The following is a 26,000-nucleotide window of genomic DNA, read 5'->3' on the forward strand; positions in this document are numbered from 1 at the left end:
AAAGCCACACAGACATGGGGAGGACATGCAGACTTCACGCAGGGTGGACCCACTGCACCACCGTGATGCCCTGAAATTTTTGATGTATTCAATGTTTTCCTTATTGTACATGAATATGCACCTATGTACAGTATATATGAAAGGCACTACATAAAATATGCAATGGAGGGACAGAAAAGGGAATACACAGTATATAAATGAACAAAATTGCAAGGGTATGTAGATATCCCTACTATGATAGTATGAAAGACACCACAGCTGTTTTTGTTATTTGAATAATTAAATTCAAAACGGACAGTAGAACAATTGTACTGTCTGTGTTTTAAATTACTTGCGCACGCACATGAGGTTCTTCGTTAATCGTTCAGTTTTACAAGTCTTTTTAATCCTGGGTGGCCAGTTCTTTATTCCGAGCTCTTTTCTTTGTTTATCTGATAACAACACGGCGCGCTGAGACGCTTGCATCCATTTGTTTTACCCCCGGGCTAACTGAACCAACCAGCACATTCCCACATTCCAAGACTAAGGTTGGGATTTTGGCCAAGATTCGCGTTCCAATTTCACCACATTAATTAACGAGGCCTGATTGGAGCATGCGCACGTGAGGTCTCGAGGAACAGGGCGGTAACTCTTCCCAGCCGGCCCCGCCTTAGCCGAGCCCTTCCAAGACCACCCCTCCTCTTCAATTTGAATGGCCAATTTCTCTGCTCGGCGCTACGCGATTGGCTACTCGTGCCGCTCGTCTGCAGAATCCGGATGTAGTGATGAGGCTGTGTTTGGGAAAAACCGACGGCAGACATGCGAGATTTGTGAGCCGGGGTGCTGCCAGGTCTTTACGAGGGATGGAGTGGGAGAGGCCGTGAGTGCGAAGGTGCGGTCGGGTCGAGGTAATTCGTTACACTTGGGCGACGTTTCGAACATGAACTGATAAGCTTATTCTTGGTCGAGCGGGGAGTGGGTGGTGGACTCCAGTGTTTTCATTGTACAAAGCGATCTGAGTCTTGAATGACGCTATAAACAGTGTCTTGTATTATTACTGAGTAGTGGCGTAGGTGAAAGAAGTTGTCAACGCTGAATTCTGAATGCCACCATGTGTGATTGAGCAGTTAAAGTGACCGCGTAAGGTGGCACGTGTTGTAAACGACTTGGGGCGGCGGTGTGTTAAAGCTGCGTTTGTTTTCAAAGGGTTTTCACCCGGGGGTCGAGGGACAGCCACTCGCTTGATGCTAGTTACTTTAGAATTGGCTAAGAATTACCCTGTGCTTTATTAAACCAGCACCTGTCCTGATGATGCCTTTAGCTTTATTAGTTCCTCAGTGCACAACAACGTGTTTTATACATGCTGCCTCCCCTTCTTCTCTCTTCTTTTCTTTGTATTGTACCGTCGCTTGCTTAGTACAGTACTTTTTGATGGAAATCTACCTGGTGTGTGCTAAGATCTTTGTTTCTGGTGAATCAGTCATTTTTATTGTTGAATTGTAAATGTGATTTGACTGAAGGGATACTGCAATGACAAAGGGAGACTTGTACAAGTAGCCAATCTTTAACTTAAAAATTATGAGGAAGAGAAAGGTGGTGGTTATTATTATTTAATAGATGGCCAATGCCTTTATCCAAGGTTACATTTCTTTTTTTATTGGCACACAGGCAGGTAAAGTGTCTTGCTCAGAGTCGCACAGTGTATGTGAATTTCCCCATGGGATTAATAAAGTATCTATCTATCTATCTATCTATCTATCTATCTATCTATCTATCTATCTATCTATCTATCTATCTATCTATCTGTGTCAGTAGCAGGATTTGAACCCACAGCCTCAAAGTTTGAGATCCAAAGCCTTAACCACTACACCACACTGTGTAGTAGTAGATGGTCAAGATTAAGTAGATGGAGCATCATTCACCACGACAATCACAGTGACAGGTGGAACAAACTTCTATCAGCATGTTCCATTTGTGGATAACACATACTAGATGTGTGCAATTCAAATGTTAACATCTTTAAGTATGAACCTGTGGTATGATCTGAACAGGTCCGACCTCCTCTTCCTCTCACCTACAAGCACCCTGTCACTGAGAGCCAGAAGTTCTTATGTGTGTTGGGTGGGGGATGATGGGGTAATTGTTGTTTTGTTATCTATCTATCTATCTATTCGAATCCTGCCGACTATACCATATTTCTCTATTGTAAAAAAGATCTAGTAAGGAGACGAGATGTGATTTTCTTGGAGAGACACTTTCATGTTCCGCGAGACGAGTCTTTTGTGCCAAAAGATTACACACACCCTGGGCCGTAAATAAAAGAGAAAGGTTCAAAAACGTTGGCGCGATACACATGCAGAGCAGGTTAGAGATAATGGAAGTACAAAAATTTGAAAGTCTCAAAAAAGGATAGTAAAGATCGCATTAGTGCAAACAAATGGAAATTATTACTTGGTGAAATAACAGAACAGCAAAAAGAGGTCAATATATTGTTCGGATTTAAACTGTGAGACGGGGACTTGTACGTCGTCTAATTCTTGTTGCCATCAGGGGAAAAAAAAAGTAGTGTTTCTTCCTAATGAAAAGGCGTATCCACAAGATTTAAAAGATTTGTTCTTTGGTGAAAGTGAAATCCCGCGAGACAAGAGCGGGGCGGGGGTGGGGTAGGCGAGTTTGGGCGAGCAGGGGGTGAATCCCCCTAGTATTATTAAATACTTTTACTCTGTCTATCTGTATGTGTAATCCTGCCTACTATACTAAAATACTATCTATCTATCTATCTATCTATCTATCTATCTATCTATCTATCTATCTATCTATCTATCTATCTATCTATCTAATCCTGCCTACTATACTACAATTAAATTAATTCTGTCTATCTACTAGGGATGGTCAAAAAGTTTCTACACTTTTATGTATTCATTGGAAACAGTAAAGGCAAAGACATTTTTTGCTGATGGCATTAAAAAGTTGGTACAACGCTGGGAAAATTGCATTGCAAAGGAAAGTGGCTATGTAGAAAAGTGGTAATTTGTTTGTGAAATTTTTAATAAATAGAGTTAAAAGAAGTGCAGAAACTTTTTGAACGTTCCTCACATACATACATACATGCATACATACATATATAGGGTTAGGGTTAGGGTTGGATACAGCATCTGCCAAATAATACATTTGAGCTTGTGTAAAGTTTTTTCATTAAAGCATGTCTTTATCTACAATGGTGATGATTACCCTGGAGTAGCTGAGAAGGACAGGCGAGTTACAGTAGACTGAGAAAGGTTGAAGCCAGCGGTGGTAATGGTAGTTAACACAGCTTTACTGAACTTGAGTTGTAAAGATGAAATCCTCATGCATGTGATGTCGGTATCAGCATCTTAAGAAAATGTCTATCTACACTTCTCTGCGGAAGGAAGTTGCAGGAATGTGACACTATTTTAGCAAAGGCTACAACCTGACAGATTTTTGTTTCATTGTCTTGTTATTTTTGAATATTTCAATAAATGTGTCCCACGATAAAACAAGATCACCATATTCTCCCTATAATTTTTCAAGCAACAAATAACAGAGCAGCTAGTATTAAGTTGGTATCAATATTTTTATGTTCATATACTATTAGTATTATGGCTTAATGACTTGTATTTATATTGTACAGTAAAAGTACATTACATTTAAAACATTTTAGAGACAAGTGGAACATGCAGACATATAGTCCTAAAATAAAATGCAAATAAAATTTGCGTTTTATTATTAAAATGTTTCAGAAGTTTCATAACATATCAGATCAGAAACCGCCAAGCAAGTCCAAGATCAAGGCTCTTCGCTCCTTTAGTTCTTGAGTAATTACGTGAAGACAGCCAGACACTGGCATATGTACAGCAGGTATGTTGTTAGTAATTTAATTAAAATGTACACTTTTCAGATTTGTAGTCTTTTTTTAAATGTATAGTTATAGAGATTTAAATACCATTTGGAAACTGTTAATAGTATTTTTGTGTCCTCAATTTTACTGTTAATTACTAATTTAAATTAATTTTAAGATGTACTTTATTTGTGTGAAGTAATTTTATTAACTTTATTCTTGTTGTCTACAAGTGTAATATATTAGAGCAGTATTAGCAGCAAAATTAATAAGCATCATAACAATTCATTATTATTATCCCTGTTTGAATCTTATTTAAGATTAGAATGTTGTTGTTTTTTTTCTAGTGCTTTAATTTTACAGTTTTTGTACAGTATATTGTAAAAAGTGCAAAATGACGAATGAACTTAACATCTGTGTTAAGTTTATTATCGCCGTATTGGTTTAATGTTATAATTATATTTTTAAAATGGAGAGTAGAGTGACATAATATATTACACTTTCTAAAATGTCACTGGTGAAATTAATTTTTCCAGTGATTATTTCCCATTATCACTCTTTAATGCAGTTTAAATAAAATATTAGGATATTTTTTGCTTTGCACCCACCCCCACCGTAACCTATCGCCAGTGGGGGAGAAGTGAAAGCCTGACATTCGTCAAAAATTTTGACTCTCCAGGTTTCGACGGATCCCAATGTTTTTGGGTCCCGCGATACCGAAAACATGAAAATCTCGATGATGGGTGTCTATGTGTCTCTCTATGTGAGTCTGTCTGTCTACGTGTCACAGTTTCTTGAGGACGGTTTAGAGCTGAAATGACTGGACGGAAAAATGAGAAACTCGAAACGTATGAGATGACGATGTGCTGATTTAGTTTTTGAGCCAAATCGTACAAGAAAAAGAGGCTCTCTAGAGTAACCGTCAAATAACAGAATTCTGCAATGAATTAGGAATTTTTCTCGTCAATTGCTATCGTAATGAGCTATTTTATGATCAGAAAGTTCCGCACCAGAGCGGTAAATAATTACTGAAACATTAGAGAGTAGTTCGGGTAACTTGGCTTTGGGGGCGCAAAGCCTAGCGATGCTGACGGCCAGATTTTTTTTTTTTTTTATGTTGCTCTGTTATTATTGATTACTCTTCAAGTGTACAATGAGCTGATTAAATGAATATATGTAACACTTTATTTTTTATCCTTATGTCATTGTTGTATTGTTGTTTTATTACTTGTTTAGTCTTTTTTTGTGTCATTATCCTCTTTAATAAAATCACTGTGTGCGTCCAGGTGTCCGTGTGTGTGTGTCTTCTGGTGAAGTGCGCATGCGCGGGGCACGGTGCGATGCGCGATATTACTCTCAGAGAAAGTTACAGGCGTTTTACGGAAAAACAAACCAGTATTACTGCAAAAGGAAATTAAAGGTACACAATACAGTGACGCATATTACAGCCACATACAAGCCAGTATTACTGTCAGAGAAAATTAAAGGCATATTACCGAAGCGCACACCTGTATTACCGCCAGAGAAAATTAAAGGTATATTACGGACGTACAAGCCAGCGGACGTACAAGACAGTATTACTGTCACAGAAAATTAAAGACACACAATACACGGCGGCAGCCCACGAAGAACGGTCAGCTCAGCAAGTAAACATCAACAAAAGAAAGGCTGAAAGAAAGAAAAATACGACCAACAAAAAGAATGAGGTCAAGGTCCCTTGCCATTTAATATAGACTGTTCCTACTAATGTTTATGCACTACTGTTCTAGTACCCGTTATTGTAACGGGTTAAATGACTAGTTAAATATAATTTTCCTAGTTTATAACTCTTGGCATTATACAGTCATTTTTTTACCAAAGGAGGTTCTGTTAGGACTTTAGTGGTAAAAGAATGGTCAAGGAGGTTGAAATGACATGTATAGAAAACAAAATCACCAATGCTCTTAATTTCTTCTGATGTTTTCCCATCAGTACTCATCAGCCTCCCAGTTCATTTCAGGAATTATTAAAGGGTTACTAAACAATTTAGAAATTTAAAGAGAGAAAAGTTCTCCTAGAGTTAAAACGTCTGACCTCAAATACATTTCCGGGACAGGATAACCTTCACGGCAGAGTGCTTGAGGAGATTAGCGATTTCATGTGTAAACCCTTGTTGTGTAATTTTCCGAAATAGCTGCACACTGGGGACATTTCTTAAGATTTTTTTTTTTTTTTGTTCTTTATTTCGCCTTATACAGTTTCTTGTATTAGGAATTTATTAGTTTTTGCATACCCCTTGGGGTCAGAGCGCAGGGTCAGCCATTCTACAGTGCCCCTGGAGCAATTGCAGGTTAAGGGTCTTGCTCAAGGGCCCAGCAGAGTAGGATCTCTTTTGGCAGTGACGGGGATTCGAACCGGCAACCTTCTGGATACTAGCACAGATCCTTAGCCTCAGAGATTGGAAGCTTGTAAACATTTTCCCATTATAAGAAAAAGTGACCCTCAGGTCTGTAGGCCAGTAAGCTTTGTTGGTGTTGATGGTAAAAAAAAAAAAAAAAAAAATTGATAAATTATTATAGAAAAAGACTGCACCCCAACTATCGGGTGTGTATTTATGAGCAGCAGGCAAGGCCTTAGATGAGGAGATCGTATTTCACAATCATTCTAGAACCGTACAGTATGTGGAAGCATTTCAGCAGAGGGTGGCATATGCTGTTATTTATCTTGGTTTTAAAAAAGCTTTTAACCTACCATATGCCGGGCAAATAATCTAAAAGAAGAGGGAGTTCAAGGTGCAGTTTGTAGACGGGTGCAAAACTGGCTGATAAACAGAAAGCGAAAAGCTTTCTTCCTATTTCAAGGGGTGAAAATGGGATCAGTGAAAGGGCTGCTGCTCTTTTTAGTTTATAGAAAATAATCCCGGCAAACCAGCTGGAGTTGGGTCCTGGTATTCTTGTTTAATTACTTAATGGTTAATGTGTCTTTTTTTTGCAGTGCAGGAAGTGTCTGTTCTTCTCACATTGTTAGTCAGCCTATGAGAGGCCCCTGCTCTTTTAAAACTGAAAAGTTTAACTTTCCTTGCAGCTTGTTACTCATTAATTTAACCTTTTGCATGTCTCCGGGGAAAAAAATAGTCAATCAAAGAGCTCGTGTGGTTTTTTTTTTTTAGTGGGGGGGCGCTACAGAATTCTGTAAACCATTCATTCCCACCACACTGTACACATGTGACCTTGTGAGGCGAGTTCTACTTCCCTGCCAAAGTGAATGGGGAAGCAGCATTGGCTGGGCTGAGAAAAGAAAAGGTCTTGGCTGATGCTGTTCTGTCTCACAGAGTCTCTTCATTGCCCCCCTCCCCTTTGGGGATAATGGAGGGGGCAAACAAGTGCACCTGATATAAAGGAGTAGCCATATCTGAGCCGCCATAACAAAAAAAAATTTACATTTACATTATTTAGCAGACGCTGTTATCCAGAGCGACTTACAACAGTGCTTAGTAGTCTACGACTGTTCTTCAGTCTTTAAGGCTAGGATTAAATCTACTGTCATTAAACAAGTTACCGCTGACCAAGTTGTACACAAAACCATGCTAGAAGAAAATAGTAAGTTGTTAGTACAAAAATTTTTTTTTTTTTTTTGAGAAAAAGGGTAGAAAAAAGTATGGGGACTTTAGTCCAAGTGCTGTTGAAAGAAGTGTGTCTTCAGACGACGTTTGAAGACAGTGAGGGTCTCTGAAGTTCGTACAGCAAGAATCTCACTGCCTTCTATTGGGTCAAGCGGTGAGGGCATTTCTACAGTGTGATTTATATTCCATTCTGTGTCTCTTTAAAGACATGATGGCAGAACCCCCAGAAAAGGAAATTGCTTCACAGCGAGGAGGAGGAGGAGAAGAAGAAGGAGCTGCTCCTACTGTGGCTGCAGCAACCACAACCACGGTAGCCAAGAATCTGGCATTCCTCAAGGCCCATTCCCTGGATATCAAGTTTGAAGTGGGTGATGAGTATGATATCATAGAGACCATCGGAACAGGAGCCTATGGGGTAGTCTCCTCAGCAAGAAGGCGGGCGACAGGTAAGCTGCACCGTTTAGAGCAAAATATTACTGGGGTTGGGATTAAGCTTGTAAGAATAGCGGGGGTCAAGTTTGATGTTAATTAGGTAAGTCATTGCTAGAGCCCAGCAGGGTCTATCAGGTCAGGTATCCATGATGTTTGACTGAATGTTTTCAAACAGGCAGGTGTGTTTAGGGTGGTTTGAAAGGTTTTGGATTTGCTATTTAACACACATCTTTGCTGCAGAACATTGAAGTAGAAAATCCTTACCTGATTGGTTATACCCAAAATTATATTATATATAATTTATATAAACTGCTCAAAACTGCTTATATATAAATATATAAACTGCTCAAAAAATTAAAGGAACACTTTGAAAACGCATCAGATCTCAATGGGAAAAAAAATCCTGCTGGCTCTCTCTATCGCTATGGACTGATATGGTGATGTGCGAGGAACAAAAGGATGGAAATGAAAATGATCAGCCGACAAAGACACCCCAAAAATCAAAGGGAAAAAATGATACAGTAGCAGGCAGGCAGGTGAGTCCATTTTGCCGAAATTTCATTGCAGCAACTCAAAATCGTACTCAGTAGTGTCCTGGAGTATCTCCTCTCAGATCAGAACCAGGGCATCACTGAGCACCTGGACAGGCTGAGGTGTTGGATGGACCGAAACATAATGTCCCACCCAGAGGTGTTCTATTGGATTGAGGTCAGGCGAGTGAGCGGGGGAGGGGTGGGGGGGATTTGGGGGCGGTCAATGGTATCAATTCCTTCATCCTCTCGCCACATGCAGCCGGGCATTGTCGTGCACCAGGAGGAACCAGCATAGGGTCTGACAGTGGGTCCAAGGATTTCATCCCGATACCTAATGTAACATTGTCTGGCCTGTAGAGGTCTGTGTGTCCCTCCATGGATATGCCTCCCCAGACATACCATCGCTGACCCCCAACCCCCCCCACCCCCACACCAAACCGGTCATGCTGAACGATGTTACAGGCAGCATAACGTTCTCCACGGCTTCTCCAGACCCTTTCACATCTGTCACAAATGCTCAGGGTGAATCTGCTCTCATCTGTGAAAAGCGCAGGACACCAGTGGCAGACCTGCCAATTCTGGTATTCTATGGCAAATGCCAATCGAGCTCCATGGTATCCACTAGAGGACCCCCATCGGGTCCTCAGGCCACCCTCATGAAGAACTGTTTCTGATTGTTTGGTCAGAGACATTCACACCAGTGGCCTGCCTGCTGGAGGTAATTTTGTAGGCTCTGGCAGTGCTCCTCCTTGCCCTACGAGGGGCCCTGTTCTGCTGTCCTAGAGGAACTGCCTGTCTGTCTCCTGGAATCTCCTCCATGCCCTTGAGACTGCTGGGAGACACAGAAAACCTTCTGGCATTGGGAGCCATGTATTGATGTGCCATCCTAGAGAAGGTGGACTACCTGTTCCACCAAAATTTGTAGGGTCATGGTATGGCCTCAAGCTACCAGTAGTGGCACTGACCGTAGCCAAATGCAAAATGAGTTAAAAAAATGATGAGGAGGGAAAAATGTCAGTGGCCTTCCTCCACCTGTTAAACCATTCATTCCTGTTTTAGGGGTCATCACATTGTTGCTCCTCTAGTTCACCAAAGCAGCTGAAACTGATGAGCAAGCCCCTCTGCTACTTCACTGACCAGATCAGAAGTGTCATTGACTTGATACTATACTTTCATTAAAAAGTGGTCCTTTAATTGTTTTGAGCAGTATATATATATTGATGTACTGTTTCTGGGCAGCTTCAGTAAATTGATTTATTAAACGTAATGCTGAGCTCATTCTTAGTCAGCATTGCCCAGGTTTTGCATTCCATTTCTGTGATTAGGTGCCACTTTGGGGTACATGTGTGCAGTCAAGGTTAGCCATTTTTTTTAAGGTGAGTGCATAAGGTTCAGACCCGCACATATTGGCGTCCCTTGTTTGTTCATTTCTCAAGGATGTGTGTAGTCCATTGCGGTCAGACCAAAGCAAACCTAACTGAGGTCAATTTTTCTGCTTGTCGCTTTGCTGTCTGCACATATTGTTGGAGGCTGGTTTTGTTTTTTTGTGGCTTTCTATTTCCTTCAAGGCTGTTGGCCCAGTTATTTTACCTGATTAGTGCAGCTTGCTCTCACTTTGACTCTTCTGTTACAACAAAGATTACTTGGTGTATTGTTTCAATAGCCAGTTCATTGTTAGTCTATAGAATTCTTTAAACTTGGCTCCCTGAAAGGCAGCCCTGTATCATCACCATCTCTTCCGAGGCTGCCTGCTGCTCTCATGTTTCTGAAAGTGTCTTCTAACACCAGAGCCACAGAACATGTTGAGCTGCTTTGTAATACATTGTCTTTTTGTTTGTAATTCAATTTCAGGCCAGCAGGTGGCCATCAAGAAGATCCCCAATGCATTTGATGTGGTGACCAATGCCAAGCGGACACTGCGTGAGCTGAAGATCCTCAAGCACTTCAAACACGACAACATCATTGCCATTAAGGATATTCTGAAGCCAAATGTGCCTTATTCTGAATTCAAGTCTGTGTGAGTTTTCATTAGGCTCCTGGGAGCCCGCTCCACTTGACCGGTGGGTTGTCCTGGGTGGGTGTGGTTATAGAAAAGCATTTTCAGTAAGCACCAGTCACTAGTCGGTGATCAGCCATCATGTCCTGCATTCCAATGGTTCAGAATAAGTTACACTTGGTTCGTTTGTCCTATAATGATTTGTACTACCTGATGGTTAGACATAACATTTGTAATGGCCGACCCACTCGTCTGGACCAGCAACTACACCGCCAATACCCGTGGACTGGCAACCTGATGGAACGTTAGACTAGACAAGCCATACTTCTTCCAAATCACTTCCCATATCGACGATCAAAATAAGCAGAAAGGCAAACAGTATGTAAAATAATAAAGTGAATATATTTTAATGAAAAGAAGTGACACAAACTCCAAACAAAACATATATAAAGTGTATATATATATAGTATGTATGTATTGTAATCATATGAAAAAGTTTGGGAACCCCTCTTAATTCTTTGGATTTTTGTTTCTCATTGGCTGAACTTCCTTTTAATATACGACATGCCTTATTGAAACAGTAGTATTTCAGCAGTGACATTAAGTTTATTGGATTAACAGAAAATATGCAATATGCATCTGAACAAAATTAGACAGGTGCATAAATGTGGGCACCCCAACAGAGATATGACATCAATACTTTGTTGAGCCTCCTTTTGCTCCTTTGAGCCTCTAGACGCTGTCCTCCTATAGCCTTTGATGAGTGTCTGATTCTGGATGGAGGTATTGTTGACCATTCTTCCATACCAAATCTCTCCAGTTCAGTTCAATTTGATGGACAGCCTGCTTCAATTTCATCACATAGATTTTCGATGATATTCAAGTCGGGACTGTGACGGCCATTCCAGAACATTGTACTTCTCCGTCTGCATGAATGCCCTTGTAGATTTCAAACTGTGTTTTGAGTCATTGTCTTGTTGGAATATCCAACCCCCGCATTAACTTCAACTTTGTGACTGATGCTTGAACATTATCCTGAAGAATTTGTTGATATTGAGTTGAATTCATCTGACCCTCGACTTTAACAAGGGCCCCAGTCCCTGAACTAGCCACACAACCCCCACCAAATTTGATAGTAGGTAGCAGGTGTTTTTCTTGGAATGCGGTGTTGTTCTTCTACCATGCAAAACACTTTTTGTTCTGACCAAATAACTCCATTTTTGTCTCATCAGTCCAAAGCACTTTGTTCCCAAATGAATCTGGCTTGTCTAAATGAGCATTGGCATACAACAAGTGACTCTGTTTGTGGCGTGAGTGCAGAAAGGGCTTCTTTCTCATCACCCTGCCGTACAGATGTTCTTTGTGCAAATTGCGCTGAATTGTAGAACGATGTACAGATACACCATCTGCAGCAGGATGTTCTTGCAGGTCTTTGGAGGTGATCTGTGGGTTGTCTGTCACCATTCTCACAATCCTGCTCATATGCCGCTCCTGTATTTCTCTTGGCCTGCCAGACCTGCTGGGTTTACCAGCAACTGTGCCTGTGGCCTTCCATTTCCTGATTCCATTCCTTACAGTTGAAACTGACAGTTTAAACCTCTGAGATGGCTTTTTGTAGCCTTCAGATCTTTTGAGAGTTGCTTTGAGGATCCCATGCTGTCAGTCTTCAGAGGAGAGTCAAAGGGTAGGAAGCCCAACTTGCAATTGACCATCTTAAATCCCTTTATATCTCATGAGTGGACACACCTGTCTATGAAGTTCAAGGCTTAATGAGCTCATCCAACCAATTTGGTGTTGCAAGTAATCAGGATTGAGCAGTGACAGGCATGCAAATCAGCAAAATTACAAGGGTGCCCAAATTTTTGCACAGCCAGTTTTTCACATTTGATTTAATTTCATACAACTAAATACTGCTTCACTAAAAATCTTTGTTCGGCAAACACCGCAGTACTCAGATGTTCCTAGGAAATGAAAGACATACCACTGTTATCTTTTTTTGTTGAAAGGAGAGTCATTTATTACGCAGGCTGAGATGGGTTCCCAAACTTTTTTATATGACTGTATATCTCAACCCCTCAACCTGCCCAACATAACACACACAAACCCAAAAGTGAACGGTGGAATGTTATAATAAAGGTGCAGCAATAAATATACAATACAAACCCTTCTTTGTCCCTAAACTGAACACGAAACACATACAACACACGGAAAACACGCAACACTCAAAAGTCTAAAAGATTAAAATGAAGTTGATTAATGGAAGTGAACTTGTCCTATGGTGAATATCACACAGATATAATGGTTGTTTGCTCCTTCCTCAAACGACAAAAAACAGTCTTGCCATGCTCACCTCTGCGTGCCGGGATGATCCCGAACCCTGGAGTTTGCATAGTGATGGTGAAGCAGTTGAATGTTTGACATTGAAAGCAGCAAGCGTGAAAAGGGTGTGAATTCCATATTTCTTTGGTGTCCGGGTTGTAACTGATCCTCCTTTTCTTTTTGTCCTCTTGATTGTATAGCAATGGCCCAGATGGAATTAATGTGATTGTTCCTGTCAATTACCTTGAGGGGGGTCACGGCTCTACAGGGGGAAAACATTTAAATGGACACACAATAGACCATATTAACAAGACAACGCTATAAAAGATGCAACTCTGCACAGAAAATATTTAAGACGTCCCCATTCATATTGCACCACTACACATTAGAACAATTGCAATTGTAGCAGGCCATTCAGCCCAGTAACCTCATCCATCCTGTTCACCTACGATGTCTTAAATAACAAATACGTTTTGAAAGTCCCTAAAGTTGTACTCTCCACCACACTACTTGGTAATTTATTCCATGTTCTGTGCATGAAGGAAAACCTTCTAATATTTTTGCAAAATGTGCCCTGAAGACATTTCCAACTGTGTACCCACATTCTTGTTGAAGAATTTACTTCAAATTTATCAACTGAGATTCATTGTAATTCCTTTCAGAATTGTAAACACTTTCATCGTGTCACCTCTTAATCTCCATTTGCTTTAACTGGAAAAGTTCATTTCCTTCAGTCTCTCTTCATAGCTCATCCCTCTCAGTCCCACAATCCATCTAGTTGTGCTTTTCTGAACTGTGTCTCTGTAGCACCACTACGTCTTTTTTTTTGTGTGTGTGTAAATGGAGCCCAAAACTGCAGACTCTACTCCAGACAATGCCTCACCAGCATGGCCTTAAACGCACCCTCCCTTGACTTGTACTCCACATATTCTGATATATGTTTCATTGTGGTATGGTTCTAAGGTGACCATATTCTTCTTTAAACTAACTCTTTTAACTGTGCAGACCTTCACAGATCCCCCCCCCCCCCCCCCAAATCCATTACTTTTCCCACATTGTTGGGATTTATTGCTGTTGTAAAAGAAGGGAGACACATTTGCTCTTATAGATAATATAGCCCAAAATATAAGCAAGCAGAGAACAAATGTTGTCAAAATTCTAATAACCATACGACCTGGTTCATGTAAAGCATCCTGTATGCTTCAGTTACCAGGTGGCTATATGCCTTAGTCTTTGGTTTGACTTGTTTTGCCGTGGCTCTTGATTCAGAATAGTGTCTGTATAGGGCAGCAGAAAAAGGCTTGCCTAAGGATGGAAAAAGGCAGAAGGCTCGTTGCCCTTCTCTCAACTCTTAATATAAAGGATTCCTGTGGCTTCTTGACACCCCTCTTGAACCACAGCTCTGATGTTCCTCCTGGAGGGGAAGAGGTATCATACATTTCTCTCCTATTTCACCCTGCTAATGGCCTTTCATATCAGCCTACCTGTATTCCCCCAGGCTAGCTGACTAGTTGGTTCCTGCTTTGCATGCAAAGGTTTTATCTGATAAATGGGCATGCTTAAACATAAAATAAAAACTTAAAGACATTTTTACAAATTAAAAACCTCATGCTAGATATCAGTTTATTTTTTCTCTTCACTGCATATCTAACCTAACATTCTTTCGTTTAGGTCTTTATTTTAAAATGTTATGAATGGTCTGTGCTTAGCCATGGTGTTTTGTTGGTGTGTGTGACCAGACATGACTCATAGTGCTCATCCTCACTCACCGTATAGCACATTGCCCTGGCATCAGGAAAGTGAACTGTGTTAAGCAATAATACGTCATCTTACACTCGGCTGACTTGCACAGACGCATCTGTCTTCATTTTATTACACCATACATTAAAATTGAAATTGACAGTGAAGCTCCTGGAACAGCTTTGTCCGGTTCAACCACTTTGTATTGATGCCTTCTTTTCTCTTCATACAGATATGTGGTCCTGGACCTCATGGAGAGTGACCTCCACCAAATCATTCACTCCAGCCAGCCACTAACTCTAGAACATGTTCGCTATTTCCTGTACCAGCTGTTACGGGGGCTCAAGTATATTCACTCCGCCAATGTGATCCACCGGGACCTGAAACCATCAAATTTATTAATCAATGAAAACTGTGAGCTGAAGATTGGTGACTTTGGCATGGCACGTGGTCTCTGCACCCATCCAGATGAGTATAAATATTTCATGACGGAATACGTGGCAACACGCTGGTACAGGGCACCAGAGCTCATGTTGTCACTGCACAAGTATACACAGGCTATTGACATGTGGTCCATTGGCTGCATCTTTGCAGAGATGCTGGGTAGGAAGCAGCTGTTTCCTGGAAAGAACTATATCCACCAGCTTCAGCTGATCATGACTGTCCTTGGCACCCCATCCAACGAGGTGATTTTGTCCATTGGAGCGGACCGGGTACGTGCCTACATACAGAGCCTGCCTTCTCGGCAGCCGATACCGTGGAACGCTCTCTATCAGGGTGCTGATCAGTTAGCACTGGATTTGCTGTCTAAGATGCTGCGCTTTGACCCTAGGGAACGTATAGCTGTGGCGGATGCTTTGCGTCACCCCTTTCTGTCAAAATACCATGACCCTGATGATGAGCCCACCTGTGTGCCTGCATTTGATTTCGACTTTGATAAGCAGGCACTCACTAAGGACCAGATCAAAGCTGCTATCCTGGAGGAGATCAGTGACTTCCACCGGAAGCGGGAAGGAATCCGGCGGCAGATCAGCTTTAAGCCGATCCTCAGGCCAGCGCCTTCCAATGGGACTCCGCAAGATGTGCGCCCTCTGGTGGCTGTTACATGCTCCAGTGACGTGGATATGCCTAGTGCCAACTCTGAAAATGGACAACCAGAGACTATTGATTTAACCTCCCCCATTAGTGAGCAGGAGGAGGCAGTGGTGGGCCCTCCTGGCATGTCCAGCCTCCCTGTTTTGCCCGTTGTGCCAACTGCTGGAGCTCAGCTGGAAGCTGCAGAACCTCTGAGAAGCAAGCCCATTAAGACAGAGCCTGAACCGGTCCCCAAAAAGGAGGGTGCCATTTCAAATGAAACCAAGCTTGCCCTTAAAGAGGCCCTGATGAAATCGTCTCGGAGACAGAAGATCAAAGGTGGGTTTTCTGAATCAAATGTGGTGAGCAAGATGGATAAACTGATTGGCTGAGGTAGTGGACAATTGTGAATCGCAGTCTTGTAGATCTCACTAACTGAGCGCTTTTATTTTTTGGTATTGCAGATTCAGCTTCCACTGGGGGCCCCGTAGATGGTGGGCCTAGTCTTCCTGGTGGTCTTGGAATGGGAGGCTGTGGACTGGTGGGAAGTGGAATGATTGCATCAGGGGCATGTGATTCCCGGAAGCCTGTAACTGCTCAGGAACGCCAGCGAGAGAGGGAAGAGAAGCGCAAGAAGCGGCAGGAGAGGGCAAGGGAACGTGAACGGCGACAAAAAGAGCGGGAGCGCAAAGAGGGCAAACAGGGGGAATCCCTTGGTGGGGTTCTACTCAGCGAGAATGACAAAAATCTGCTGGAGAGGTGGCGCAAGATGATGGACAACAAAGCGCAGACAGCAAAGGAAGAAGGTATAGCCAAGGATGCCAAAAAAGCTGCACCCAATGTGCAAGCCCCACAACCCTCCATGTCAGCCAGTCAGGAGTTCCTCCATCTACAAGCCACCTTAACAAATGGAATCCAGCTAGCCAAACCTGCAAATGTCAATTTTCTTACCCTACAGGAAAAATTAGCTGCTCCAGGTAACAACAGTCTGAGCCTGGCACCAGTCGTTTCGGAGGTGCCTGTTGTTCGCCCACTTGGTGTAGTTTCAACAGCATTGCTACCGCCTGCCAAAGAGCCCCAGAATGTATTACACTACTTCCCCCAACAGCCAGCTGCAGTTTTTAGTGCCTCCAGTAGCCAGCAGGTGGCGCCGGAAAGTCAAACACAGAGTGCCAGTAAAACTGCTGCCACAAACTTTCCAAATAGCACCATATTCCCTGCAGGCTTTGGCCTCCAGACCATCCAGTCTTGGACTAATACTACTGGACCCCCACAAAACATGATTGTGCCACCTCCTGTACCAGCACAACCCCCAATTGACTCATTTGGAATGTCTCTTGTGTCTCAGGGGGCTCCTAGGCCAGTGTCCCAGCTTGGACAGGTGGGTTTGACACAGTTTATTGGAAAAGCCACAGGCCCACAGCCCAGGGAAGGCCTGCGAACAGACACTGGCACGGCTGCCTCTAACAGCTTCTTAAGCCACCCCTCCAAAGTGCCTGCTAATGCATCATGTTTGCAGCAGAGAATCTTTGCTCCAGCTCTCCTGCCTCCCGTGCAGCCTGTTGGTCTTCAGCCCACGGGGGTGAAGTCTGCAGCAGGATGCCACCCACCCCAGCCTCCATCGCAAATGCAGCTTTCTTCGCCAGACACGTCAAACTCCAACTCCCCTGACATTCACACCGTCACGCTGCAGCTCTCCAAGTCACAGGTATGTGCTTACTTGTCAGTGGCTAATAAAGGGTGGTTGGAGTCCACGCTCACTGTCTGCTTTCTCATTCATCTCAAGGTTGAGGATCCCTTGCCCCCTGTTTTCTCGATCACTCCCAAGGGCAGTGGGGCTGGCTACGGTGTGGGCTTTGATCTGGAGGAATTTCTCAATCAGTCCTTTGAAATGGTGTCAGAAAACAGAGACAGGTATGTCCTACGGTACTTGGGTAATTTGGGGAACTGAGGCTGTGGGGTATGCACAGTTTTTTAATTCAGAGTCATGTGGGTTCAAGGCTCCACAATATAATAATAAATCAATCCTGCTCCATTATAATGGTGGTGCGGACACTGATATGAATGCGAATCAAGACTGTAGCAAACAGAGCAGTCTTAACGCATGGGCACACAGTTGCCCGGGGGCCCATGTTTTTTCTGATGTGTGTGTAGGTATTTGTTTTGCTATCAAAAAAGAGGTCCCAGTGCCCTACTTTGCCCTGCGGGCCTATGATGATGCTAAGACGGCCCTGGTAACAAAATCTTTTTTTGTTTGTTTCTGAAGTATAAATGGGTACTTTGAGAGTCAAAATACATGTTTACCAAAAGAACTGCTATGTTAATAAGAAACACGACACCCTTTGATTATAACTAACATTCATGTTGTGTGTAAGGCACACTTTTAGAAGGCCTTATTGCATATTATTGGGTATAGCAGTAGAAAAACTCCAACCCTGAATGCTATTAGGCGGAGTGGTGGCTCTGAGGCTAGGGATCTGCACTGGCAATCGGAAGATTGCCGGTTCGAATCCCGTAAATGCTAATAGGGACACTGCTCTGTTGGGCCCTTGAGTAAGGCCCTTAACCTGCAATTGCTGAGCGCTTTGAGTACTGAGAAAAGTGCTATATAAATGCAAAGAATTAAATTATTATTACTAAAAAAAAATCTACTTTAGGAGTAAAAACCAATTATAAATCTTTTTAAACATTTTTCGTCCAATAATCCCAAAACGTAGAGAAAAATCTGGTTAGTGTTTCTGGCTTTTTTTACACACCTTTGTTTTTTTTGCTCTACTATTTTTTTTTTTTAACTCCATTTTCCAATCTCTCAAAGAGTTCATTTCTTGATTGCAACTTTCTGTTTGATCTCATTTTGATCATAACAATATCCAACTAGTTTATCATGGCAATGGGAACTGCTGAAGTGTTGCATGTTTTTTAGAAATTTCATTGCGCTATGTCCATGTGACAATGCAGCTATAATACAACTGCCAAAATATACTCTGATTTGAACTACAGGTAAAATTCCATTACAACGAACTGCCAGGGACCTAAAAAATATTTCATTGTAATGAAAATTTCGTAGTAATGAGAATCTGTGTTTGTCACTATATTGCTTTCTTTAACTTGCGCCCAGGCGTGTGTGCAATCATTTCAATAGCTTCTTTCGCGTTAATTTTAATCTTCTCTTGCCTACAAGTTACGTTGACGAGAATTTTTCCTTTGCGATAAAAACACTTCCAGGGTGCGAATGATGCCCAAATCCAATGGCTGAAGCACTGCTGGGCAACTGGGTGGGAGGAATTGAACTCGAACATTATCTAAATGTGGAAGCATGTTGTGTGCAGCACAGTTATCAATTAGAAGTGTAATGAATTATTATTATTATTAGAAGCCGTATCATACTTTTCTTCTTCATATTGTGAGGTTTCTGAACTCTTTTGGGATCCCCCCCCCACCCCCAACCCAACAGGAACGACATGCTGAAGAGCGTCCTGAAGTGCGATTGCCGCATCTGTGAAAGATTGTTTGTCTGTTGCCGGGGCAGGGCAACAGGGGCAACAGCAAGCTCAATGCGGTGCAGTGTAGCGCCACAGAAGCAAATCCTAAAAGATTGGGGTCGCGCTATAAGTCGCTGTCTTACACCCCAAAACACAAGACTGAGTCTCGGTACTTTAGCAACACCAATTTTATTCAGCTTTTAACAGGAACAGCCTGGTTATTTATTGTAACGTGATCTGCCGCTCTCCTATACACAAACACAGCAGTCGGGCAGGGTCGTGGCCAGGTAATCCTGTTCCCTGCATTTACAATGTTCCTTGCATCACCCATCGAGATCTTTTCTGTTTGCTTCGGTGAAGAGCCGCCCCAGAGCTGTGAGCCTGCTGTTGCTCCAGCAATGGATGAACAGTTTTCCCCAGAGGCGGTGATCGCACTTCGGGATGCTCTTCGGCGTGTTGTCCATTTGGGGGAGGTCCCAAGAGAGTTTAGAAACGTCACCTTTTCTTGAATGAGTGCCGCATTAATAGGAATTTTTCTTGAACGAGCATCACTGAACCACATAAAAACGGCTTTTTCGACGTCTTCAAATGCAGCAGTTCGCATACGTTTGCAACCCGAGATTTTTCTTCCTTTTCTTCTTTATTTTTTTTTTTTTGCTCGGTCTTTCAAGAAAGTTGACAGTGTCGATGGTGAAATTCCGAATTCACTGGCAACGTCTTTTTTTTTCTTTTTGTCGGAATCCAGAGCCGCAAAAAATTTGTTTTTTTTTTTTCTTTCTTCTAATATGAACTGTTATCGTTTTTTTCGTGTCTGCCATTTTAATAGGAGGGTGACAATGAGTTAAATTCCAATTGATGTGTTTCAAATGTTGACGACTAATAAGCAAAAGGAATCGCTAAAAAACAAACACCGTAAAAAACACAGTATGAGGAAAGTTCGAAGAAAGAGAAAAAGTACAGTGTTTCTGTTTGGGGATCGTTGTGCACAACTGAGCTGCGGCCACAGAATTAACTGCTCTGCGGATGATTCATTCAGGCACTTCAAGGTCTTTTGGGCACTTTGTTGTAATGAAAGTATCTGCTGAATGGACTTCGTAGTAAAGAGATTTCTATAGACTCGTGTCATATGGGGAAACTGTCGGGACCATAAAAATACTTTGTTGTAATAAAAGTTTAGTTCTAAAGATATTCGTTGTAACGGAATTTTACCTGTAATTAACATTCTCTATTGCAGTATAAGAATTCTTTCATCTAATTTTACTCAACATTCTTTAAACTCTGCTAGAGAAATAATCTTGGCCAAGCATTATTTTAATCATTATAATAATGAAATCGCTCGGCTCTCATTGCAAAAAAGATTATAGCAAAAGTCAAACCTCTGTATTTTTTTTTGTGATACGGCAGTTACTACTGCTGTCTGGTTTCTGAGTTCACATCCCAGCCCGGGCATCGCCTGTACAGAACTTCTAAATTGTAGTACAGAACACTTCCAATGCGTTATTACTGTACCATGATCCTCAATAGCTTTACTCATTCAAAAGTCTAATATTATATGATGATAGAATGAATATCGCCATTTACAGTGCATCCAGAAAGTATTCCCAGCGCTTCATCACTTTTTCCACATTTTGTTATGTTACAGCCTTATTCCAAAATGGATTAAATTCATTTGTTTTCCTCAGAATTCTACACACAACACCCCATAATGACAACGTGAAAAAAGTTTACTTGAGGTTTTTGCAAATTTATTAAAAATAAAAAAATTGAGAAATCCCATGTCCATAAGTATTCACAGCCTTTGCTCAATACTTTGTCGATGCCCCTTTGGCAGCAATTCCAGCCTCAAGTCTTGTTGAATATGATGCCACAAGCTTGGCACACCTATCCTTGGCCAGTTTGGCCCATTCCTCTTTGCAGCACCTCTCAAGCTCCATCAGGTTGGATGGGAAGCGTTGGTGCACAGCCATTTTAAGATCTCTCCAGAGATGTTCAATTGGATTCAAGTCTGGGCTCTGGCTGGGCCACTCGAGGACATTCACAGAGTTGTCCTGAAGCCACTCCTTTGATATCTTGGCTGTGTGCTTAGGGTCGTTGTCCTGCCGAAAGATGAACCGTCACCCCAGTCTGAGGTTGAGCACTCTGGAGCAGGTTTTCATCCAGGATGTCTCTGTACATTGCTGCAGTCATCTTTCCCTTTATCCTGACTAGTCTCCCAGTTCCCCACAGCATGATGCTGCCACCACCATGCTTCACTGTAGGGATGGTATTGGCCTGGTGATGAGCGGTGCCTGGTTTCCTCCAAACGCGACGCCTGGCATTCACACCAAAGAGTTCAATCTTTGTCTCATCAGACCAGAGAATTTTCTTTCTCATTGTCTGAGAGTCCTTCAGGTGCCTTTTTGGCAAACTCCAGGCGGGCTGCCATGTACCTTTTACTAAGGAGTGGCTTCCGTCTGGCCACTCTACCATACAGGCCTAATTGGCAGAGATGGTTGTCCTTCTGGAAGGTTCTCCTCTCTCCACAGAGGACCTCTGGAGCTCTGACAGAGTGACCATCGGGTTCTTGGTCACCTCCCTGACTAAGGCTCTTCTCCCCCGATCGCTCAGTTTAGATGGCCGGCCAGCTCTAGGAAGAGTCCTGGTGGTTTCAAACTTCTTCCACTTACGGATGATGGAGGCCACTGTGCTCATTGGGACCTTCAAAGCAGCAGAAATTTTTCTGTAACCTTCCCCAGATTTGTGCCTTGAGACAATCCTGTCTCAGAGGTCTACAGACAATTCCTTTGACTTCATGCTTGGTTTGTGCTCTGACATGAACTGTCCACTGTGGGACCTTCTATAGACAGGTGTGTGCCTTTCCAAATCATGTCCACTCAACTGAATTTACCACAGGTGGACTCCAATGAAGCTGCAGAAACATCTCAAGGATGATCAGGGGAAACAGGATGCACCTGAGCTCAATTTTGAGCTCCATGGCAAAGGCTGTGAAAACTTATGTACATGTGCTTTCTCAATTTTTTTATTTTTAATAAATTTGCAAAAATCTCAAACTTTTTTCACGTTGTCATTATGGGGTGTTATGTGTAGAATTCTGACTAAAAAAATTTATTTAATCCATTTTGGAATAAGGCTGTAACATAACAAAATGTGGAAAAAGTGATGCGCTGTGAATACTTTCCGGATGCACTGTACATAATACCGTTACTCCCCCATAGTGCTAAGAAAATGTTGCTCCAAAATCCTGTTGAGATTGAAATTGTAAGTTTAGTATTTTTTTTCCAGGCATGTTATTCTTCACAAACATGCTATATATGCATTTGCCATGTGAAATTGTGCTTGAATGTTAATTGCTTTCTATAAATTTAACAAAATATCTTGTCTGTACTAGCGCTTTACCTTGCAGTCTGTGGGTCATAGAGGAAGAGCTTAAAGACTTACCAAGTATGTCCATTTTTCAAGCCAAGACAGTCGAGTATTGATCCGCATCTTGCGATTACACATAGTTTGGACAGAAAAACACCAATATTGTGAGATTTGGCCATTTGAAAAGAAGACCAGCTATAAGTGATTAGCTTAGCACTTGGTCTTCCTGTGCTACAACCCTTCACCCAACGGGGGACCGAGTCCTCCCAACAGACCAAATCACAGTAAATGTTTCGGGCCTCGTGGTTGGTTTTGTTTTGATTTACTTCTGTATTTATGTGAGAATCCGCACAAGTGACTAGAAAATGTGTCCTTACTGTGAGAAGAATAGTACCACGAATATATGATAAAATGAATATTTCCAGATACCTTTTGTTGTCACAAGCATGTGTAGGGAAGCATGGAAGGCACGGATCTACACCTGGACAGTGGTCTTGGCGTAAAAAATGGACGTATTTGGTAAGTTTTTAAGTTTTTTCTCAATGCACCATACCCTCCATTGTAAGTGCCAGAGTGGGGAAGATATACTTATTTAATAAATATATTAATGGTTCAACCCACACACATTTATTATACATAATATTTACAAATAAAGTGCCACACAACCCCAAACAACTCCCCCAAGAGTCCAGGCCTGTAAGCAATGCCTCTTTCTTCAGGCCGCCTCCACCCCTCTCCGACAAGACTTGGTCCTCTCCTCACCCGACTCCAGCCCCCGAATGGAGGGAGGTGGCCCCTTTTATAACCACCCCGATGTGCTCCAGGTGCCTCCCGACAATCTTCTGCCGGCTCTCCCCAGTGTGACGTAAGTACCGTCTGCACACCCGGAAGCACTCCAGGTGTCCCTGGTCTTCCTTCCCCCCGCACTTCCAGGTGTGGCGGAAGTGCTGAGGGCCAGGGCTCCTCAGGCATTGGGGCGCCCCCTGGCAGTGACCACGAGCCCCTATAGGGTTGAGCTTCCATGCTCTGTTCCCATGGTCCCCAAAGCCACCAGGGCGGTCACCCCCATGAGGTCTGGAGGAGGCATAATCCCTCCTCTGGTCCTTCCGGGCATCCCGGCTGGGTGCCACCCCCAGTCACTTGCCAAAATATATATATTATAAAATAGCACAAGAACACCGTCATAGATTTGGGAGGAATCCCCCATATACCCCGTCACACAGAAAAAGGAAATGACGTCTTTACAGACTGAGTTCAAAACGGAACTGGTACAAAAGAAAATGAGGGTGGTATATATAGGTGGATCTGCAGGAAGTGATGCTATGAAGAGGCGTGATCTTGAGGGTTGGAACCGGACGTGATGTTATTGGGTGGTTTCTTCAGTTGTTCTACCGGGAGAGAGACAAGAGGAGTTAGAGGGCAGCGCCAACCCCTGGTTCGGCGGGTAACTATCTGAGCCCGTAAACTGTCTCCCAAGCGCACTTGTGTGACAATATATATTTTTGTAAACCTCCTTAGCGTTGCATCCAAGCGTCACTCAGGCTGTTAAGAAAAAAAAGTGTTAACAGAGTTAGCCCCGAATGTCACTCAGGCACCGGTATAGTCGTGTAAGAAGTGAAGATTACCTGGGCTGTAAAAGTGCCAATAGTGTTAGTGCAGAGTATCACATGGGTAACACTATAGACATGTCTTGTGTAAGCATCAGGCCCGAGCATAACCTGGGCAACGGTGTAGACGTGTGTTCTCCTAGCCTCACAATGGTGTCTAAGAGACGCCTCTCATCAGCAGTGATGATGAGGTGAATCCGTCTTCAGGCAATGACATTGAAATGGACAGTGAAACTGGTGAGTCTGAAATTGACAGTGTGCAGTGTGCTGTACATATGATTATTTGTATCATTAGTGTACATTCTACACTTCTGACTTTGTACTTTGCGTTTTGCACGTTTTACAGTAGAAAGATGAGATTTAATAAAAATGTCATTTTTGAAGCCAAAAAAACATCTTTCTACATGTTTTTTTAAGGAAAAAATGTAACGCTAAGGAGGTTAATTTATGTCAAGTGCCTAACTTTAGAACACAGCTTTGCCTGGCTGATGCATATTTACTGTACCATGACTGTAAAGAAATAACTTTGACTTGAAAAATACCAACTGTATCCTTTAAGAAGAACCACTTAAAATCTTATTTCCACATTCCATGATAAACCGTTCCCCTTCTCTTAACTGCCCCTCTACCAGTAAGGATATTCCTCAACCCAAACATTTGTTCTGTAAGCCCTGGCTCTCCATGAATTGATGCTATTGTGGAGTATACGGTGATTGGTGCAGAAGATCGTTCCAACCATAGAGTTGCTCCAGACTGAGAGGACATTTGGTTGTACTCACGGCTGACGTGCTGCGTGGTGCCTTTTGTGTTCTTGACTTGACTGCTCTCTTTTATATCTGTTTGACCCTGGCAGCCACAGTGACTCTGCTCCTCTCTCGGCATCCCTGCTTGCGGATTGGCTGGAGGTGCACCGCATGAACCCAGACGACATGGAGTCCCTGCAGCAGGAGCTGCAGCTGGGTTCACCCATGATCCTCTCCGATATCCCAGACCTCCAGGACGCCTGAGACGTCTCGGCAAGCTTTCTGCATCCCAGTGTGCTTCTTCAATGAGCCATGTAAACTGTATTCACCTCTGAGTGTTATTTTTTATTAATTAAACAGAAAAATGAACACCTTTTAAATGTGCTGGAACTGATTCTCATAGTGTATCCTCATTCATTTACTTTATTAGGCTAAATCAGAAAAGACTCGACTTGCTTACAGGCTAGCAGATGCAATGTAATGACTTAACTTGACGTGAGTATTTGACTGCGAGCTATGCCCACGTTTTCTTGGGCATGCGCATTACTTTTTGTAAAGTTGTTTTGCTTCACTAAAGCATTACTTAGAAAAAATTATTTGGGGTCCCGCCCCCCGCCCGACAAGCCACACTTTTTCTGTGTCTCTCTTCATTCTCAGGCTTTATGGTCTGAAAATAATTAAATGTTTTTCATCTCTTTCATATCCACGGAGTTTTTGTGCATAGTGAACTGGTCGGCAGGTTAACAAAGAAGAGTCTGACCCTGGTGGCAGCCCGTGGTAGTAGCTGTTGTGAGTTAAGAGTCGCTGAACAAACAAACGGAAGCCTTAGGGAAGGGTAAAAGTAACGAGTGTGTAGTTGGCATACAGGCATGTGACTTCATTTATATTTTTCAGCAGAGGGCAGCAAATCCATGTTGGCCTAAAGGCCTCTGAAAATGTAATCTGAAATGGGAAGAAGTACATAACCAACAGGAAAATCCTACAAGCCTATAGAACCTTAAACTACTGGGGAAACTGGAAGAATTCTAACATTTAATATGCAGGCAGGTACGAATAAAGTGAGGACAATTAAGTGTAACGTGCACTAAAAGTTATTTTGTTTATGACCCGGTGTAACTGATCTTATTACTTCTCATGATTAGCCAAAAATCGGCTCCAAGTCTTTACGGAAGTTACAAGCTGCTGGAAGTTATGGAGATGCCAATGCCTCTCTCCTTCACCACCTTGAATTTGAGACTCGATTGCTATAGGAAACTAGAACATCTGTGTTTG

The 26,000-nt window shown here is 42.5% G+C and overlaps 1 protein-coding gene across 4 annotated transcripts; it reads left to right on the forward strand.

Moving 5' to 3' along the window:
• The first annotated feature begins 762 nt into the window (after window positions 1–762).
• mapk7 (mitogen-activated protein kinase 7) lies at window positions 763–25,102 on the forward strand. Of its 4 annotated transcripts, none has more exons than XM_028814893.2 (7): window positions 763–887; window positions 7,646–7,885; window positions 10,256–10,421; window positions 14,692–15,872; window positions 15,998–17,241; window positions 17,320–17,447; window positions 24,839–25,102. In XM_028814893.2, the coding sequence occupies exons 2-7, from the start codon at window positions 7,648–7,650 to the stop codon at window positions 24,990–24,992; spliced, it is 3,111 nt and encodes a 1,036-aa protein (XP_028670726.1). In that variant the 5' UTR covers window positions 763–887; window positions 7,646–7,647; the 3' UTR covers window positions 24,993–25,102. The 4 variants fall into 4 exon arrangements, with proteins under 4 accessions (XP_028670726.1, XP_028670725.1, XP_028670727.1 ...); XM_028814892.2 differs by having other exon boundaries at window positions 764–876; XM_028814894.2 differs by having other exon boundaries at window positions 779–871.
• The last annotated feature ends 898 nt before the right edge of the window (window positions 25,103–26,000 follow it).

Source organism: Erpetoichthys calabaricus, chromosome 12, assembly GCF_900747795.2.
Source record: "Erpetoichthys calabaricus chromosome 12, fErpCal1.3, whole genome shotgun sequence".
Lineage (NCBI taxonomy): Eukaryota > Metazoa > Chordata > Cladistia > Polypteriformes > Polypteridae > Erpetoichthys > Erpetoichthys calabaricus.

Bases quoted from the DNA above. Each gene is read 5' to 3' on its own strand.
- mapk7 (XM_028814893.2), top strand. From the start codon at position 7,648: ATGATGGCAGAACCCCCAGAAAAGGAAATTGCTTCACAGCGAGGAGGA. The intron at 15,873-15,997 runs GTGGGTTTTCTG...TTGGTATTGCAG, and splicing joins TCGGAGACAGAAGATCAAAG to ATTCAGCTTCCACTGGGGGC. The intron at 17,242-17,319 runs GTATGTGCTTAC...ATTCATCTCAAG, and splicing joins TGCAGCTCTCCAAGTCACAG to GTTGAGGATCCCTTGCCCCC.